Source organism: Mustela nivalis (assembly GCF_964662115.1).
Source record: "Mustela nivalis genome assembly, chromosome: 1".
Taxonomy (NCBI): Eukaryota; Metazoa; Chordata; class Mammalia; order Carnivora; family Mustelidae; genus Mustela; species Mustela nivalis.
In genome coordinates, this window is record NC_139020.1 from 127,680,192 (window position 1) to 127,699,353 (window position 19,162).

The 19,162-nt window shown below is 37.2% G+C and overlaps 1 protein-coding gene across 3 annotated transcripts in view; it reads right to left on the reverse strand.

Annotated features, from left to right (window-relative positions):
* The window catches only part of DNAJC13 (DnaJ heat shock protein family (Hsp40) member C13), a 125,470-nt gene that overhangs the window by 97,291 nt on the left and 9,017 nt on the right, over nt 1-19,162 (reverse strand). For all 3 annotated transcript variants that reach the window (XM_082719091.1, XM_082719090.1, XM_082719092.1), the window contains one exon: nt 8,209-8,289. In XM_082719091.1, coding sequence (XP_082575217.1) covers nt 8,209-8,289 — 81 coding nt within the window. The remainder of the gene's footprint in view (nt 1-8,208; nt 8,290-19,162) is intronic.

The following is a 19,162-nucleotide window of genomic DNA, read 5'->3' on the forward strand; positions in this document are numbered from 1 at the left end:
AATTTGCTTAACCTCTCTGAGCTTCAGTTTCTCCATCTGAAAGATACAGTATATGTATCTATCTTATAATATGAGGATTAAAAGAACTAATCCATGTCAAGTATTTGTCACTTGCTATTTATATAAAATCAATAAATGTTAGATATTCTTATTGCTATTATTCTGCTGAGTAACAGGAGGGGTTTAAAACTCCAGTAGAGTAACTGAATTAATTATAATTAGTATCATGATGTTTCCAGTAACCACAACTGCTAAATTCATACCTAACACAGAACAAAATTAATGGGCAAAGTGATCGTTCCTATGCATATAGTACCACAATACTCTGATTCTGGTCAAACTCCATTTGAATAACATTTGTTGTAACTACTGAAACTACAATGACACATCATTTTCAACACAAATCCAGTTTCCATTAGGCTTCATTTTTGGTGTTGTACATTCTATGGGTTCGGACAAATGTATAAAGACATGTATCCACCATTACAATATCATACACAGTAAGTTTCACTGCCCCAAATATCCTTTGTGCTCCTTTGTCTGTTATTCCTCCCTCCCCCTAAACCTTGGCAACCACTCATCTTTTTACTGTCTCCAAAGTTCTGCCTTTTCTGCAACATCATATAGTTGGACTTCACAGTATGCAACCTTTTCAGACGGTCACTCAGTAGTATGCTTTTAAGTTTCTTTCCTAGCTTGATGCTTGATTACGTTTTAGCACTGAATAAGTCATCACCTGCACATACTACAGGTTATCCATCCATTCACTTACTGACGGACATCTTGATTGTTTCCAAGTTTTGGTAATTATGAATAAAGGTGCTATAAACATCTGTGTACAGGTTTTTGTGTAGACGTAATTTTCAACTCTTTTGGGTAAATATTATAGAGTGTGATTGCTGGATCATACGGTAAGAGGACATTTGAGTCTTATAAGAAACCACCAAACAGTCTTTCAAAGCGGCTATACCATTTTGCATTCCCACCAGCAATGGATGAGACCCTTTGCTTGGACATCCTTACCAGCATTTGGCACACCCAGTGTTCTGATCTCTACATTTCCATTTCCATGATGACGTAAAGTATCTTTTCATATGTTTATTTATCATCTGTATTTCTACTTTGGTGAGATCCCTGTTAACGTCTTTGGCTCATTTTTTTTTTTTTTAATAAGATTTTATTTATTCATTTGACAGAGAGAGATCACAAGTAGGCAGTGGTAGGCAGAGAGATGGGGGGGGGGAGCAGGCTCCCCACAGAGCAGAGAGCCCAATGTGGGGCTCGACTCCAGGACCCCGAGATCATGACCCAAGCTAAAGGCAGAGGTTTAACTCACTGAGCCACCCAGGTGCCTCCAGTGTCTTTGGCTCATTTTGTAAAGGTTGTTTTCTTATGCTGAGTTTTAAGGGTTCTCTGTATACTTTGAATAGTCAAATAGTCAAGTGTCTTTTACAAATATTTTCTCCCACTTGTTTTTACATTCTCTTGACAGCGTCTTTCACAGAGAAGTTTTTAATTTTAATGAAACCTGGCTGATCAATTCATTTCTTCATGGGTCACATCTTTGGTGTTTTATCTAAAAAGTCATTACCAAACCCAAGATTCATCTAGGTTTTCTCCCATGTTATTTTTTTGTAAAAGATTTTATTTATTTATTTGACAGAGAGAGATCACAAGTAGCAGAGAGGCAGGCAGAGAGAGAGAGAGGGAAGCAGGATCCCCACCAACCAGAGAGCCCAATGCGGGACTCGATCCCAGGACCCTGAGACCATGACCTGAGCCGAAGGCAGCAGCTTAACCCACTGAGCCACCAAGGTGCCCCTCCCATGTTATCTTTTAAGACTTCTGTGTTTCATATTTAGGTCAGTGATCCATTTTTTAGTTTAGTTTTTTTTTTTTTTTTTTAAGATTTTATTTATCCATTTGTCAGAGAGAGAGAGACAGCAAGCACAGGCAGACAGAGTGGCAGGCAGAGTCAGAGGGAGAAGCAGGCTCCCCACAGAGCAAGGATCCCGATGTGGGACTCAATCCCAGGACGCTGGGATCACGACCTGAGCCGAAGGCAGCCGCTCAACCAACCGAGCCACCCAGGCGTCCCTTTTAGTTATTTTTTATGAAAAGTTTAAGTCTGTGCCTAGATTCTTTTTTTTCTTTTCCCTTTTTAAATTTTTGCATGTGCATGTCCAAATGATCAGCATCACTTGTTGAAAAGACTATCTTTGCTCCTGAAGCTAGCTTTAAATACAAGCAAAACTATGTGTAAATACAAAATTCCTAAAAAGGGGATACATTATTATTTGCACTTTTGGATGAAAAATGTTCAAATCCCAGACTGCCTGATAATAAGCACAAAGAATTATATAAAGAAAACACAAAAATAATTCAAGATGGACTCATCTGAGGTTTAGAGGCTGGCACGGTCAAGAGCCAGATCAACAAAGCAAGTGAAAAATCCTCAAGATTTCTAGGATTATCAGAGTTGGTAACACTTGTAAATTCCAGATGGCTAACACTTATAAATTCTCTTCTTTTGCAGGATTCTAGTTCTACACATAAGAAAGGTATCAGAAATTTGCCAGCTTCATTTTCAGTCAATTTTCCTCTCAATTTTCTGTATCTAGTCACTACACATATTGTATATGAATGTCATAAGCATAGCCATTTAATTCCACAGACTGATTACCATATATATCCATCCCAACATATTAAAATCTAGTGCAGACATTAAATTGCTACTCTTAAAATGCAGAGCATTTGCTACAATTAATGTATGCAAATATCAAAGTGATCCACACGTAGATTTTACTTGTAATTTCTACCCAGAAAAAAACTAAAAATCTGTATTTTGAAAATCATTCTAAAGTTTCCCAAAGTGAATCTGCATTGTTGTTTTTTTTTTTTTTGTAAGATTTATTTATTTGTCCGAGAGAGAGAGGGAGAGAGACAGAGCATGAACAGGGCGAGCAGCAGACAGAGGGAGAAGCAGACTTTCTGCTGAGCTAGGAGCCCAATGCAGGACTCCATCCCAGGACCTGGGGATCATGACCAGAGCCAAAGGCAGACACTTAACTGACTAAGCCACTCAGGCATCCCTGCACTTCTGCTTTAACTGAAATATATGTATCCTTCTTCCTATTAGAAATGGCTTGCTTGGGGGGGCACCTGGGTGGTTCAGTGGGTTAAAGTCTGTGCCTTCAGCTCAGGTCATGATCCCAGGATCCTGGGATTGAGCCCCACATCCAGCTGGCTCTCTGCTCCATGGGCAGCCTGCTTCCTCCTCTCTCTCTACCTACTTGTGATCTCTGTCTGTCAAATAAATAAATAAAATCTAAACAAAAAAAAAGGAAAAAAGAAATGGCTTGCTTAGGCCAAGAAGGAAACTTTGCTCTTTCATGAAAGCAAAGTGCTTTTTACTCCTGAAATCTATTCCGTTGACCAGCTACTGCCACAACAAACATACAGTTATATGATTTCCAAGGGGGAAAATGACAAGCACAGAAGAAAAGGCTACTTGGCCAGCTAAGGAGACTACACTAACTATGAATAAACCGGAATTAATAAGAGCACAGAACAGTGGTTGCAAAATGAGACATAAGAAAACTATTACAAAGGTAACATGAAATAGGTCACATGAATATCCTCAAAGGAATATGTGAGAAAGGTTATTTTTAATTTAGAACGCCTCTAAATATATCGACATATTTAATTTAGACATATATTTTTAACTTAGAAATACATAGGAAGAAAAATATTTATTCATCTTTGCTGCCACTATCAATAACATTTTTCTGAATGTTGCACCTGGGTTAGCAGTATGTATACAGGCACAAAGAGACTTAAAACTGAGGCCCTAAATCCCCAAAATCACATGTAAAATTTGTCATAAATAGACCTATTTCTAGAGAAAGGGTGCAATGAACAACTCTGAAACAACACAGAGCTTTTAATGTTAACCATTTGTTTTTTACATTAACACTGATGAGGAATGCTTTAAAATTAAGACTACAACTGGCCACATAAAATAGGTTAAGTATAATAAAAATTTGAGTGCCACATAATAATGTACATAATTAATGAAATAACTATCACACTCTGGAAATGCAAGATCTTTCAAGAAGGTAAAAGCTTCAAGGTATGTATACTAAAAACAACAAAATACTGCTGAAAGAAAATTTAAATACGTAAATAAATAGACATCCCACATTCATGGATCAAATCAATATTGTTAGGGTGGCAATACTCTCCTATTTGATCCACACATTTAATAAAATCCCTATCAAAATCCCAGCAGCCTTTCTGTAAAATTCACTAGCTGACTAAAATTCATACGGAAATGCAAGAGACCCAAAATAGCCCAATCTTGAAAACCAACAAAGTTAGAACCTCAAATTACTAGTTTTAAAACTTAATACAGGGGTGCCTGGGTGGCTCAGTGGGTTAAGCCGCTGCCTTCAGCTCAGGTCATGATCTCAGGGTCCTGGGATCGAGTCCCGCATCGGGCTCTCTGCTCAGCAGGGAGCCTGCTTCCCTTCCTCTCTCTCTGCCTGCCTCTCTGCTTACTTGTGATCTCTGTCAAATGAATAAATAAAATCTTAAAAAAAAAAACTTAATACAAAGCCACAGTAATCAAGACAAAATAGTTCTGGCATAAGGTCAGGTATATAGATCAATGGGACAAAACTGGCAGTTCAGAAATAAACTTTTACATGAATGGCCCATTATTCTTGACAAGCGTGCTGTAACAATTCAATGAGGAAAGAATAATTTTTTCGACAAATGATGTTGGGACAACTGGATATCTGCATGCCAAAAGAATAAAGTTGGATCCCTATTTCACACCATATACAAAATTAACCCAAAACTGAAGCTACAGAATTCTTCGAGTATAGAAGTAAATCTCTGAGACCTTGGATTAAGTAACGGCTTCTCAGATATGACACCAAAAACACAAACAGCAAAAGAAAAAGATAAACTGGATCTCATCAAAATAAAAAACTTTGTGCTTCAGGTGATAGCCATCAAGAAAGTGAAAAGACAACCCACAAAATAGCAGAAAATATCTGTAAACCATTTATCTGATAAGCAATCTGTATTCGGAATATATAACGAACTCCTACAACTCAATAATAAAAGGATGACTAACCCAAATAAAAAATGGATAAATGATTTGAACAGACATTTTGTGGAAAATATACAAATGGCCAACAAACACACAAAAAGATATTCAACATTTTAGTCATCAAGGAAATGCAAATTAAAACCACAACAAGGGGTGCCTGGGTGGCTCAGTCAGTTAATAATCTGACTCTTAGTTTCAGCTCAGATCATGATCTCAGGGATTGTGGGGCTGAGCCCCACCTCAGGCTCTGCACTCAGCGGGGAGTCTGCTTGAAGAATCTCTCCTTCTGCCCCTCCCTCCACTCACACACCAAGTGCACGCACTCTTTCTCAAAACAGATTAATAAATATTTTTAAAAACAATAAAATGACAACAAAGTAACACTTCCTATCTATTAGGATAACTAAAATAAAAAAAGACAGACAATGACAAGGTTGGTAAGGATGTGGAGAAATTGGATTCCTCATACCCTGATAGTAGGATTGCAAAAAATTAAATGTAGAGTTACTATATAATTCTATATAATATCAATTCCACTCCTAGGTATGTACCCAAGAGAACTGGAAATAAATAGTCACCTGTAAGGTTACACACAGACATTGACAGCAGCATTATTCATACCAGTAAAAAAGTATAAACAACACAAATGTCCATCAACTGATGAATGGATAAACCAAATGCAGTAAATCCGTACAATAGAATACTACTTGGCAATAAAAAGAAATGAAATGCACAAGCTACAATATGAACTTCCAAACACTATGCTAGGAGAAAAACAGTCATGAGTCTGGTTTCATGGTCTTGGTTTCAGCTCGGGTCATGATCTCAGGGTCACTGGGATGGAGCTCCATTTTGGACTCTGCACTCAGCAGAGTTTGCTTAAGATTCTCTCCTTCTCAGGGCACCTGGGTGGCTAAGTGGGTTAAAGCCTCTGCCTTCGGCTCAGGCTCATGATCCCAGGATCGAGCTCCGCATCCGGGCTCCCTGCTCAGCGGGAAGCCTGTTTCCTCCTCTCTCTCTGCCTGCCTCTCTGCCTACTTGTGATCTCTGTCAAATAAATAAATAAAATCTTAAAAAAAAAAAAAAAAAGATTCTCTCCTTCTCCCACTGCCCCTCCCCTCTGTGTTTGTGCACATGCACTCACCCTCACTCTCAAAATAAATAAATAAATCTTTTAAAAAAGCTGATCTTGTGATAGAAAGTAGATTAGTGGCTGTCAGATACTGAGAAGATAGGAAAAAAGGAAAGGAACTGCTAATATTATTAGAGAAGATTTTTGGGGAGATGATGAAAATGCTCCAAAAATGATTAGAGTCCACAACTCTACTGAATATATTAAAAACAACCGAATTGTACACTTTAAAAAGGTGAATTTTATGTTATGTAAAATTTTATCTTAATAAAGATATTATTAAAACAAAACAAAAAAGTTTCAAGGTGTCAATGATGGAGGCAAGGAATTGTGCTGAAAGCACATGAACAGTTCTGCTCCAAATTATTAGGTAAGAAAAAAAAAAAGAGGGTGTCTTAAGTCTTAGTCCCAACTTTCCCAAAACATCAAAAAAATTTTTTCCAGATGATTGGAATTATTGATAAGTTCACAAAACATAAATATTCAGTAAGCTTATTCTTTTTTTGAAAAATTATTTATTTATTTATTTGACAGAGATCACAAGTAGACAGAGAGGCAGGCAGAGAGAGAGAGAGAAAGAAGAGGAAGCAAGCTCCGCATGGATCAGAGAGCCCGATATGGGGCTCGATCCCAGGACCCTGGGATCATGACCTGAACTGAAGGCAAAGGCTTTAACACACTGAGCCAACCAGGTGCCCCAGTAGGCTTATTCTTTAGAATTCATGTTTCAGTATGCTATACTTGTATTAAAAATAGAAGTTATAGTATGATAATCAGAGCAATCTACCACTTGAGGAAAAAATAAAAATTTTTTCAACATACAATTTTTTAAAGGCTGATTCAAAGAACTGAAGAGACTCACATTGCTCCGAGTACATCAATTTTCTAACTTTGCTCAATGAAATCAAATCAAGAAAAAATTTCAAGACAAATATTCTACAAGTTTGTAACAATTATGCTCCCTTATTTAGGAGCTCGTACAATTGAGTTACTAAACGGAAACAAATACTCTTTCAAAATTATAGTCAGTTTGTTAATGCAAATGAGAAACACTACAAAATTCAGATATTGCACCATTCTAAGAAGTTACTACACTATTACCTAAAAGATGAAAAGTCCAGCAAAAGATCTAAAGTTACTGGCTTTGTATACATAGCATGGTTTATCTGAGGTCTGATGTGGAATAGTGTGGTCACCTAACTGTCAAAAGCATGGAACACTCATTTTACTTACTGGTACATAAAAGGATTAGACAGGAAACTGTTTTTGGTAATGGTCAACAGGTCCCATTACTGAATACTCAGTGTGCTTAAAGCATGATTTTAAAACCTTCACATACTCCATGTCAATTTACCTAATCCCCACAGCAATCTGAGGAGTAGGAATTACCACCGGTTTTATAAAAAGGAAACAGAAGCATCAACATCTTGGTCTGACCAGGCAGGCTACTAAAAAATGTCACTGCCTCCCCCAAGGAAAAAATAAGATCAAACTCAATTTTTAAAAATTCATTACAGGACTAAAGAAAGATTATAAAATGCACTGTTAGCACATTTCTCTGACAGGCAAATCAACACAAAAATGCAGCCATCACACACAGGTTCGTCTCCAGGCAATAAAGCTGTGGAGTTAAGACTCTGCCGCTACTACATAATCCAATCACTAATAGATGACATCCAGGAAGGTAGATAGATGGTCTGTTTTCCTTTTGGTACTGTTAATTCTTACCAACTCCCTCCTAACACAGACACAGAAAACCAGAAATGTCAAAAGAAAAAAAGAACAATAATTGATTCCAAGTGTAGCATTTGCATTTAAAATATGCACATATGCTTTTCAGAAGAGAAGGGCTAAATGTCATAACTGAGCTGTGTGGTACTACTCAAGATATTGAAAGTTACATTTAAAATGATACTTCATAGAAGCACAGAAAAATAAAACCAACAGAAATACTTACTTTCCCCTCCATGAATGTTTTGTTGTGTAGAAACATGCCAAATCCTTGTTTTCCCTAATTATGTTCATTTTGTGCTGAAACCTGGAAGATAAAAATATGGCTGAATTCAGTACAGTTATCCTTCAAGTTTTTCCTGAATCTCCCATACCATACTTTCAGAGCTTGCCATATAGTACTGATTTTAAGGCACAAGACCATAGGTTTTAGGGAACAGGCACTATCTATTCACATCTCTGTCACAGACTTCAGCACACCATATTGTGACTGCCTGCTCTTCTCTACTACACTGGGTTTCTTGAGGACAAGAATTGCCCTCAACATCCCAAGAGTAGAGACCTAATAAAAAAATGTTCAAGTAAATGCATCTTTAAATCACACATTACCAAACAATGCCTTGGCACAATATGGGCACCTAAAAATGTCTGCCAAGTATCAAATCAACTCAAAAAGGTTTTCATTGAGTTACTAAATGCCAGCTGTTCTGCTGTCACTGTCACTTTAAGGAGACCCACTATAAATACAATTTAACTTAAAAATGACAATATTAAAAAATCTAAAATGTCCATGGCAAAAAATCTAAAATGCTCATAAAGTAAATACGAGCATCTAAAGATAATCATTCTAGCCTCCCCTCCTCTATTTAGAATAGGCATTTTTAAAACAAAATTGAGACTGTCAATTGTACTGCTTAAGCCTGTTTTCACACAATTTTAACCTTCTTCTATAGAACCTTCTATGGAATTAAATATTCTTTAAAAAGAAGTGATTTTTTAAGGCTATATGGTATTCCACTATATGAATATACTAGAACAATACTACTTATAGTGTAATCGCAAGCATCAAGCTAAGTACAGAAACTGACAGTAAGTGTTTAGAAACCTAAAAACAATTTGGTGAGTGGACTCCTGGCTGAAGAGTACACAGACCAAATAGTTCAGGACTCTCCAATTTGTACGACAGACCACAGGGTGATAGCTCCCAACCAGCTTCATGCAGAGGGACCATGTTATGTATCGTGTTTTAAAATTAGTCTACTGACTATACCTAGAAGTGTATGAAATCCAGAACCCAACTATTTCATGAAAAAAATTTAAATTTAGTTAATTGTACAGGATAAATTACTGGAACTGTTTACTAAAAAAAGACTCATAAATTTTGAAGATACTACATAGTTTACTTCATACTACATAAAAGTTAAAATGAATATGGTCATTTACTTCTTTTGTGACCTGACCATCTTTCCCCACCCTTACTTAGAAATGTACTTAAAAAAATACTGGACACATACCAAAGTGTCAGGGCACACTAAATAGCTAGAATTATGGTTCCGACCACATTATGGTTCACACTGGTCTAATTTGTTTTTAACCAGCAAGTATTCTTCTAATAATGTGAATAAAACGAATTTCATTCAAAAGGACACTTTTATAACAGCTTTTTAAGATACAATTCACACACCATAGAATTCACCCTTTTTAAGTATACAATTCAGGGGTTTTTAGCATATTCAGAGTTCTACAACCAATGCTGTTTTTAGAACATTTTTGTCATCCCATAAAGAAACCCTGTTAGCAGTCACTCCTCATTCCCACTCACTCCCAGCACCTGGCAACCACTAATCTACTTTCTGTCACTACAGATTTGCCTATTTTAGACATCTCATATAAATGAATCATACAAAATGTGGTCTCTGTGACTGCCTTCTTTCATGTAGCATGACATTTTCAAAGTTCACCACACTCTGGAATGCGTTAGTTTCCTTCTATTGTATAGATATACCACATTTTGTTTATTTATCAGTTGATGGACATTTGTGTTGTTTCTACTTTTTGGCTATTAGGAATCATGCTGCTTATAGCATTTGTATGAACATGTTTTTATTTCTCTTGAGTATATATACCTCCACAGCAAAAACATTTTAAAAGACACTGCCATTTTGAAATTGCTTTCTTCATTCCTACTATTTTTGTATTAGCAAAGTGGCAAGGGCCTCTATACTCTATGTAGAACACTCTTCCCCTGGACACCTACATGGTACACATGTCCTTCAAATCTGTGTTTAAATGTCACTTTTATAATGAGGCCTACCCTAACTATCCTGTTATAAATTGTAATCACTCTCCTCATTCTACATCTTCAATTCCCCCTGATTCCTGCTCTATGGCACTTTCACTGTCAATTGATTCAATGTGCAATTTATTACCCATCTAATCCTGCTACCATTATCAAGAGAGAAGAATTTTTGTCTGTTAAGCTAATTTATACACATATATCCCCAAAGTCTACAAGAGTTTCTGACACAGAATGGGTGCTCAATAAGTACTTAAGTGAATGAATGAAATGCAGCAACCCCACGGGAAATCCTGATGTCCACTTTAAACTTGATTTTCTAACAGGTACTCCTAAATAAGGTTTTGTCAAATCTTCTGGAAAAGCATCAACTCATGCTCTGAGGAATAGGAGAACCACAAGTAACAGCAAGATTAGGGAAACCTTTAATGTTACTAGAGAGGAAATTACAGTCAACTGACATCCTCCTTTCTAATGTGTATGGAAACAGCTAAATATAGTCCTGACAGTTGGTGCATTTTGTTTGTTTTTTTCCCCCCTGGATTGTGTATCTGAGATGAAACAGACAGCCAACTAAGACTTATTAAAACCAGCAGACATTTTTCCTGGCTTCTAAATCATTTGCAGTAAACGACATTGCTGAAAAGAAACTTAGGTAGGATCTCTGAGAATATGGCAAAATAGTGAAAAATATAGGTCTACAGATGTTATCTTTCCCCTCATATACTATGACTGAATATTGGAATAAGGGATTAAAAAAGGGGGACACAAAAGGTGATGACCAATACTAAGGAGCGGAGTTTGGACTGCTAGACCATAACTTACCTGACTGACAGACTCTGTGCCAAGGCCTACCTTGGTACAAGAAAATTGTACCAAGAAAATTGTACAAGAAAATCCACTTGAGTGAAGAGTGACTGGTATCATTAAGGGACTTTAAATTTAAAATGAAGGTGAGAGAAAAATAATAAAGACTTTAAAATGATAGCACCAGGGGTGCCTGGGTGGCTCACTGGGTTAAAGCCTTTGCCTTACGCTTCAGTCGTGATCCCAGTGTCCTGGGATTGAGCTCCACATCTGGCTCTCTACTCGGCAGGGAGCCTGCTTCCTCCTCTCTCTCTGCCTGCTTCTCTGCCTACTTGTGATCTCTGTCAAATAAATAAATAAAATCTTAAAAAAAAAAAAAATAGTGCCAAAGAACTTAAGAGCATGACCCCAGGACCACGGTGGGGGGGGGGGGGGGCGTACTCCTAAAGATGACTTTGTAGGTATTGCTGATTTGGGAATACTTAACTCAAACAGATCTTTTAGGAGGAGAATTAAAACAAGTTTACATCAAGAAGGCTTATCTACAACTTTCTAAAGACCTAGGAACTTGGTGGTGATAAAAGCACCAGACTCCAGAGTTCTTAGGTTAGGACAGTTAAAGAAGAAAGAGAGAGAGAAGATCTAACATACACATTAGTATAAAATTAAACTATTGGAAGATATACAAATGGCCAACAGGTATATGAAAAGATGTTCAATGTCACTATCAGAGAAATGCAACTCAAAAGCACCAGAGGGGGTGCATGGCTGGCTCAGTCGGTGGAGCACATGACTCCTGATCTCGGGGTTGTGAGTTCAAGCCCCACGTTGGGTTAGAGATTGCCCAAAATTAAATAAATAAGTAAAACCTTAAAAAAATTAAAAGAGGCATGAGATATTACCTCACACCTGTTATGAGGGCCATTATCAAAACAAACAAAAACCCCAAAAGACAACAAGTTTTGGCAAGGATGTAGAGAAACTGAATACTGGTAGTGAGAATGCAAAATGGTATAGGGAGTATGGGAAACAGTACTGAACTTCCCAACAATTAAAAATAGAACATAAGATCCAGCAACAAAACTTCCAGGTATTTATCCAAAAGAATTGAAATTAGGATCTTCAAGAGTCAACTCCCATGTTCACTACAGCATTTTCTGTAAGAGCCAAGATATGGAAACAACTTCAAATCCATCAATGGATGAAAAAATTAAAAATTGTGGTATACACACACAAAGGAGTATTTTTCAGCCGTGAAAAAGAAGGAAATCTTGCAATATGCAACATAGGTGAACTTTGGAGGACATGATGCTATGTGAAATAAGTCAGCCATAGAAGGGCCAATACTGCATTAGTCCATGCTGTATTATATGAGTTATCTAAAATAGTCAAACTCATAGAACAGAGAGTAGAATGGTGGCTGCCAGGAACTGGGGTGCAGTAGAAAGGGGGAGTTGCTAATCAATGGGTATAAAGTTTCTGCTGTGCAGGATAATTAAGTTGCAGAGATCTGCTGTACAGCATGGTGCCTACAGTTAACAATACTGTCCTGTACACTTAAAAATCTGTTAAGAGGACAGATCTCATGTTAAAGTGTTCTTACCACAATAAAAATTTAAGAAAATTTTAAACTACTGATTATGTGGCTAATAGAAGAAATACCGATGCAGATAACTATGTTGACAGAAAAAATACAATATAAGATTAAAGAAGTACCTCAACTCTCTCTGGACATCAGTAGCTGTTCCTATGGCCAAAATCAGCAGATTTGACAATTATCTCTAACATTTTAGGAAGCAACAAGTTATACTGCTATTGTGCTTCCAAACCTGAATAATCACCACCAAAAAAGGCCAGTAAAATGGAAGTGCCTTTTTTGGAAGAAAACTACTCCTCTACCCAAAAAGCTTGCCTTCAGTCATATTACATACATGCAGAGGTATATCTGAGAGGTAAGAGAGGGAGGAGATACTCACCTACATAGCCAAATAAGGGGATAATTCAGTGCTATGTATTACTACTTTCTGCAGAGCCTCATAATGGAAATCAGAATAATCCTTTTTTTACTTTGAGCCCTTGGTAAAGATTATCCTGAAATTGGGGAGGCATGGTGACTCTAATAAAAAGATTTAAGTCATGTCCTGAAATTATGCAAAAACTAGGTTTCATGGAGTATTCATCAAATGTTCATGATTAGGCCAGAACTTGGCTATGCGTTTATCCACCTACTTCATTTTATCTTCATAACACCACTATGGTATAGATATAATGATATGGTATAGATATGATGATATGATGATCTCCATTTTAGTGACAAGAAAACTATAGAGAATTTATACCACTCTCCCAGGTCACTACGGTTAATAGTTGGGCCAGACTATGGATTCACTCTGCTTAACTCTACACTCTATGTATTTATCCTAAGCAATAAAACCTTCCCTTGAATTTAAGAACTCAAAATAAATTCATTCTGACCATGTAATTACAGTTTTATCTTTTGACAGCACATTCCTAGATTAATTCAGAACTAGTACCAATTATTACCTTCACACAATTTCAAACAATGAAACAACCTGCCACACTCAACACAAGGCAAAAGAAAAAGAAAAGGCAAGGCACCAAGGCTGAATATTTCTGTCTACAGGTAAGCTTAAAAAAATTTTTTAAGCGGGGTGCGTGGGTGGCTCAGTGGGTTGAACGTCTGCCTTCAGCTCAGGTCATGATCCTGGTGTTGTGGGATTGAGCCCCACATCAGGGTCCTTGATCAGCAAAGGGCCTGCTGCTCCCTCTCCTTCTCTCTGTGTCAAATAAATAAAAAGTTAAAAAAATAACTGAAAAAAAATTTTTTTAAATAAGTGTTCAAAACAAACATGACAGAAATTTGTTATGAATATAGGATTCCAGAATAGCCTTCAAGGAGTTCAAAAACAGAAAAATACTACTTTAACTAACAATGAACTTTTAAAATAACCAGATAATAATGAGATCTGAGGCTGGGACCTACTTCCCAACAGTGTTTTATATATATATATTTTAAAGATTTTATTTATTTATTCGACAGAGAGAGAGAACACAAGTAGGCAGAGAGCCAGGCAGAGAGAAGAAGGAAGCAGGGGGAAGCCCACTGTTAGTGCTCCCCACTGAGCAGAGAGCCTAATGCAGGGCTTGATCCCAGGACCCTGACATCATGACCTGAGCCAAAGGCAGAGGCTTACCCCACTGAGCCACCCAGGCACCCCTCAACAGTGTAATATTAACCTCTCCAAATTTTCAGGTAAATCTATTTTATATTCTCAATCAAACCTTAACCACTTTGTGATACAGTCATTTCACCTTATGAAGGCAACTGGTCTGGAAACTGCAGTAACTCTTTCAGACCATGAGGATACTCCTGGACACACAAATAACTCACTAGTGGATAATGGCAATACACAAATATCAGAAAAATGCAGAAGAAACAGGATAAAATATTCTGTACTGAGTACGTATCATTCAAAGTGAGACTTGGAACAACCTCAAGAGAACCACTGGAAAATGAGTGAAGGCAAGTCTAGGGGGTCCACCAAGCACAGCGTCCTTCAAGTGATAGTTTAATTTTTGAAACACAGACTTGGAAATAGTTCCTATTGCACAGACACCAGACCACATAAACATAACTAATAACTAGCACAAGAAGCTACATTAGTATACACACTAAACTAGTATTAATATTCAATCTACTATCAGTGTAACTAAAGATGGTGAATTTTTTAAATGTTACTTATGGTTGAAGACAGATTAGTAAAAACTGCCATTTACTGGCTGCGTAACTTGAAGAAAAGCTTCCTAAACTTCTTGGAATCATGGTTCATCTGAGAGAGAGAGAACAGTATTTGTAGCAAAGGGCTTTGGTAAGGAGTAAATGATATAAATAAAGGGGATAGTGTGATGCCTGGCTCGGAATAAGCACTAAAAATATTAATTGCAATCATAATAATGATTATTGTACTTTAAACATACTATTCTAGATACGAAATAGTTGTTTCATATCTCTCTATGATTACCTCTCTCACTCTCAGGCTTACAAGGCCCTGTAATCTCTCTTAAGGCATCTTGGGTAGGAAAGTTAAAATTATTAAATTACTTAATCCTAAGTCTTTTAACTTTTAATTTCAATCTTTGTAGTATTTATTCAATGTATATCACCAAAGAGTATCAGCTAGGATTTCTACCTTCAAAAGTACAGTGTTTTATTGCTTTAGTCAGTATTTGCAGTTTTTACCTGCTCATTCCAAGATAACTATAGCAATATACATTTCTTAAGCTAGGTTGAATATAATGAGGGTGTCATTATTTTATTATCCCTTGTTATTTATTCTTTTTTAAAAAAGATTTTATTTATTTATTTGAGAGAGATACAGAGACAGAGATGGAGAGAGAGAGCACAAGTAGGGGGAGAGGGAAGAAAGAGGGAGAAGCAGACTCCCCACTGGGCTGGGAGCCTGACATGGGGCTTGATCCCAGGACCTGGAGATCATGACCTGAGCCGGCACTTAACCATCTGAGCCACCCAGGCATTCCTTGTTATTTTTTACAATTTTCCTAAAAAGGTTTTCAAAAAGAAATAAGTAAGGGCATCTAGGTGGCTCAGTCAGTTAAGTCCGACTCTTCATTTCAGCTCAGGTCATGATCTCAGGGTCGTGAGATATAGCCCTACTTCAGGTTTTGCACTGGGGTGGAGACTGCTTAGGAGCCTCTCTTTCCCTCTCCCTCTGCCCCTCCCCCCACCAAGCCTGTGTACACTCCTGAACACACGCTCACTATCTCTCTCTCAAAAATAAATGAATGAAATGAAAAAATAAAAAGGCATAAATATTATATATTTATATTTATATATTATATATATAAGGTTAAGATACTCATGATAGATGCAATTTTTTTTTAAAGATTTTATTTATTTATTTGGCAGAGAGAGATCACAAGTAGGCAGAGAGAGAGAGAGAGAGAGAGGAGGAAGCAGGCTCCCTGCTGAGCAGAGAGCCCGATGCGGGGCTCGATCCCAGGACCCTGAGATCATGACCTGAGTTGAAGGCAGCGGCTTAACCCACTGAGCCACCCAGGCGCCCCGATAGATGCAATTTTTAAAAATTACCTTAAGTCAGCTGTAATCTCACATTTAAGCTTCTCTTTATTTCAACTTTATTCCCAACTTTATTCCCACAAAATACTATGATTTTTCAAGTCAATGTTACTTACTACATTTTAGATCGCCTACTTAGGTATCTGGAATCTCACTCACTAGAAGAGTACCTCTTTACGTGAAACCAACATATTTTTTAATTTATTTTGGTATCTACAAGTTAACTATGGTTTGAGAAACTTTTGGAAAAAAGAACTTCACTCCCTAAAAATAATCTATGTCCCATTTAATATTTAAGTATTTCTCCATTAATATTTACATATTTCTTTAATAAGCTCCAGAAGTGTTTCTAAAATTGTTGCCCAGAGACAAAACTCTTAAGCAACCAGAATTCCCACTAATAGTGATGGAAATGTGCAAAACTTCTAGTATCAAGCAGCTCAAGCATCAAGCAGGTAAGTGCAATAAGTCATTTATAGGCACATTCTCTAAATAGCAATTATAAATAGCAATGAACTGTCCAACTAACAAAATGTCAAACTTGCTGCAGGAGATCTTGGTAGCAGCTGCCTAGTCAGCGCTTGCCACCCTGCCAGTAGTTGAGATGTACCCAAATTAGCAAGAATTTATCTGTTCAAACTAATTATTGCTTAAATTTCATCTCCTTCAGGGCATCTGGGTGGCTCAGTTGGTTAAGCCTCTGCCTTTGGCTCAGGTCATGATCCAGGGGTCCTAGAATGGAGCACTGTCTCAGCAGGGAGGCTGCTTCTCATCCTCCGACACCGGCCCCACCGCCCCACCGTGCACTCACTATCTCGCAGGCCCTCACTTACTTGCTCACTCTAAGTACATTAAAGAAACTCTAAAAAGAAAAAGAAATTTCATCTCCTTCATTTCTGTGTGTACCACTTCAAATTCTCAAAGATACACCTTTTTTTTAATGAGAAAAACACAAATTTACATATTATTTGTAACTAAACACAATGAAAGTATCTCCAGTTTTTTAAGCTGCCTTTGCTTGTTCTCATTCCATACCTTATTATTATACCACCTACAGAGGGTTTTTTTTGTTTTTTTTTTCAACTTAGCAGTTTGTTCTTTTGAGAGAACTGTTCTAAGGGTTAAAAAGTCAAATTCAGGGCAACACAGGCAGTTTAGCTAGATTCACCCTGTTCAGTGAATTCCCTTGCTTCATGCTTTCGAATAACATTTAATGTTCTCACATTCTCTAATTTATTACTGGCAGTAAAACTGGCAATCTATTTGAGATCATTTATGAATAAAATGAGACCAATCTTTCAGAAGACACGATTTTGACACAAAACCACAGAATGTGAGAGTCCACTAAGCAGAAGCCTACACCAAACTGATATGAAGCACAAAAAGCAGGTTGAATGGCCTCAACACCATGGGAACCCAGACAGATTACAGCCAAGCTATAAGCAAAAGAATCTGCACACACAGCAAAACTTAAGTGTATGTGCAAGTACTGTGTTTAAGTAAAAACAGAGTCCTCATTTAACCAGAGATGAATGCATGTACTCAGAAAAATACAGATCTTCTTTGACTTACTATGGGGTTACCTCCTGATAAGCCCACTGTAAACTGAAAATGCACTTAATACACTTAAATTACCAATCATCATAGCTTAGCCTAGCCTACCTTAAATGTGCTCAGAACACATTAGCCTACAGTTGGGCAAAATCATCTAATACAATGTCTATTTTATAACAAAGTACTGAATATCTCATGTGATTTACTGAATACTGTACTGAAAATGAAAAACAGAATTGTTGTAAGCATATCAGTTGTTCACCCTTGTGACTTTGTGGCTGACTGGGAGCCGCGGCTCAATGCCATTGTCTGCATCACGAGAATAGGATACCACATAGCGCTAGCCTGAGAGAATATCAAAATTCAAAATACAGTTTCTACTGAATACATACACTTCCACCCCATTATAAAGTTGAAAGAGTTTAAGTCAAGTCATCATAAAGTTGGGAACCATCTGTGATACACTAGTGAGTAAAGAAAATGGCTTTGGGCGCCTGGGTGGCTCGGTGGGTTAAGCCGCTGCCTTCGGCTCGGGTCATGATCTCCAGTCGGGCTCTCTGCTCAGCAGGGAGTCTGCTTCCTCCTCTCTCTCTCTCTCTGCCTGCCTCTCTGCCTACTTGTGATCTCTCTCTGTCAAATAAATAAATAAAATCTTAAAAAAAATAACGTTTAAGAAAATGGCTTTAATAAAGGGTATTTGCCTTTAAAGCACACATTTTGCATGACCCACTGAGACGAATTTGTACACAATTACAACAACTTAGAGAGAGCAGATAAGATACTAATTTTTACACCTTCAATCTGTAACATAAAGAATTCTGATTTTAAATAATAAATTAAAAACATGAGCTTGTCCTGAAATGCATTAAAAAATAAAATGGATATATGATAAAGCAAGTAGTAAATGTTATTGTGAAAATCTCAGAGATAAGTGTAAGTAAGTGTAAGTAAGTACTGTAAAGTTCTTAAACTTTGCTGTAGATGAAAAATTTATTTGGGGGGAAGAACTGCCTTTACCTTTATTTTCTGACCTAGATTGCCTACAGAAACCCTGTTTTTCTGCTCCATTTTAACATTACACCTGAAAATATGGTATACAGTCACATGATAGGAACAAATTTATTAATTTAATATTTCCTCATACAGCTAAATCCTATTAAAAATGCAGGGGGAGGGAGAACCACGGCTAAGGCAAGGGCTAATCTGGAGTAATAACCAAAGAGAGAATCCCTTAATACTAGCTTTTTAAAGACCTACATTTATTTGTAAATGGATTCAAAATCTGAGTGAATTATATCACTATGCTAGTTGTTTCAAATAAAAGGTTAAAATATAAATAGCTGGGGCAACTGGGTGGTTCAGAGGGTTAAATCTCTGCCTTCAGATCAGGTCATGATTTCAGGG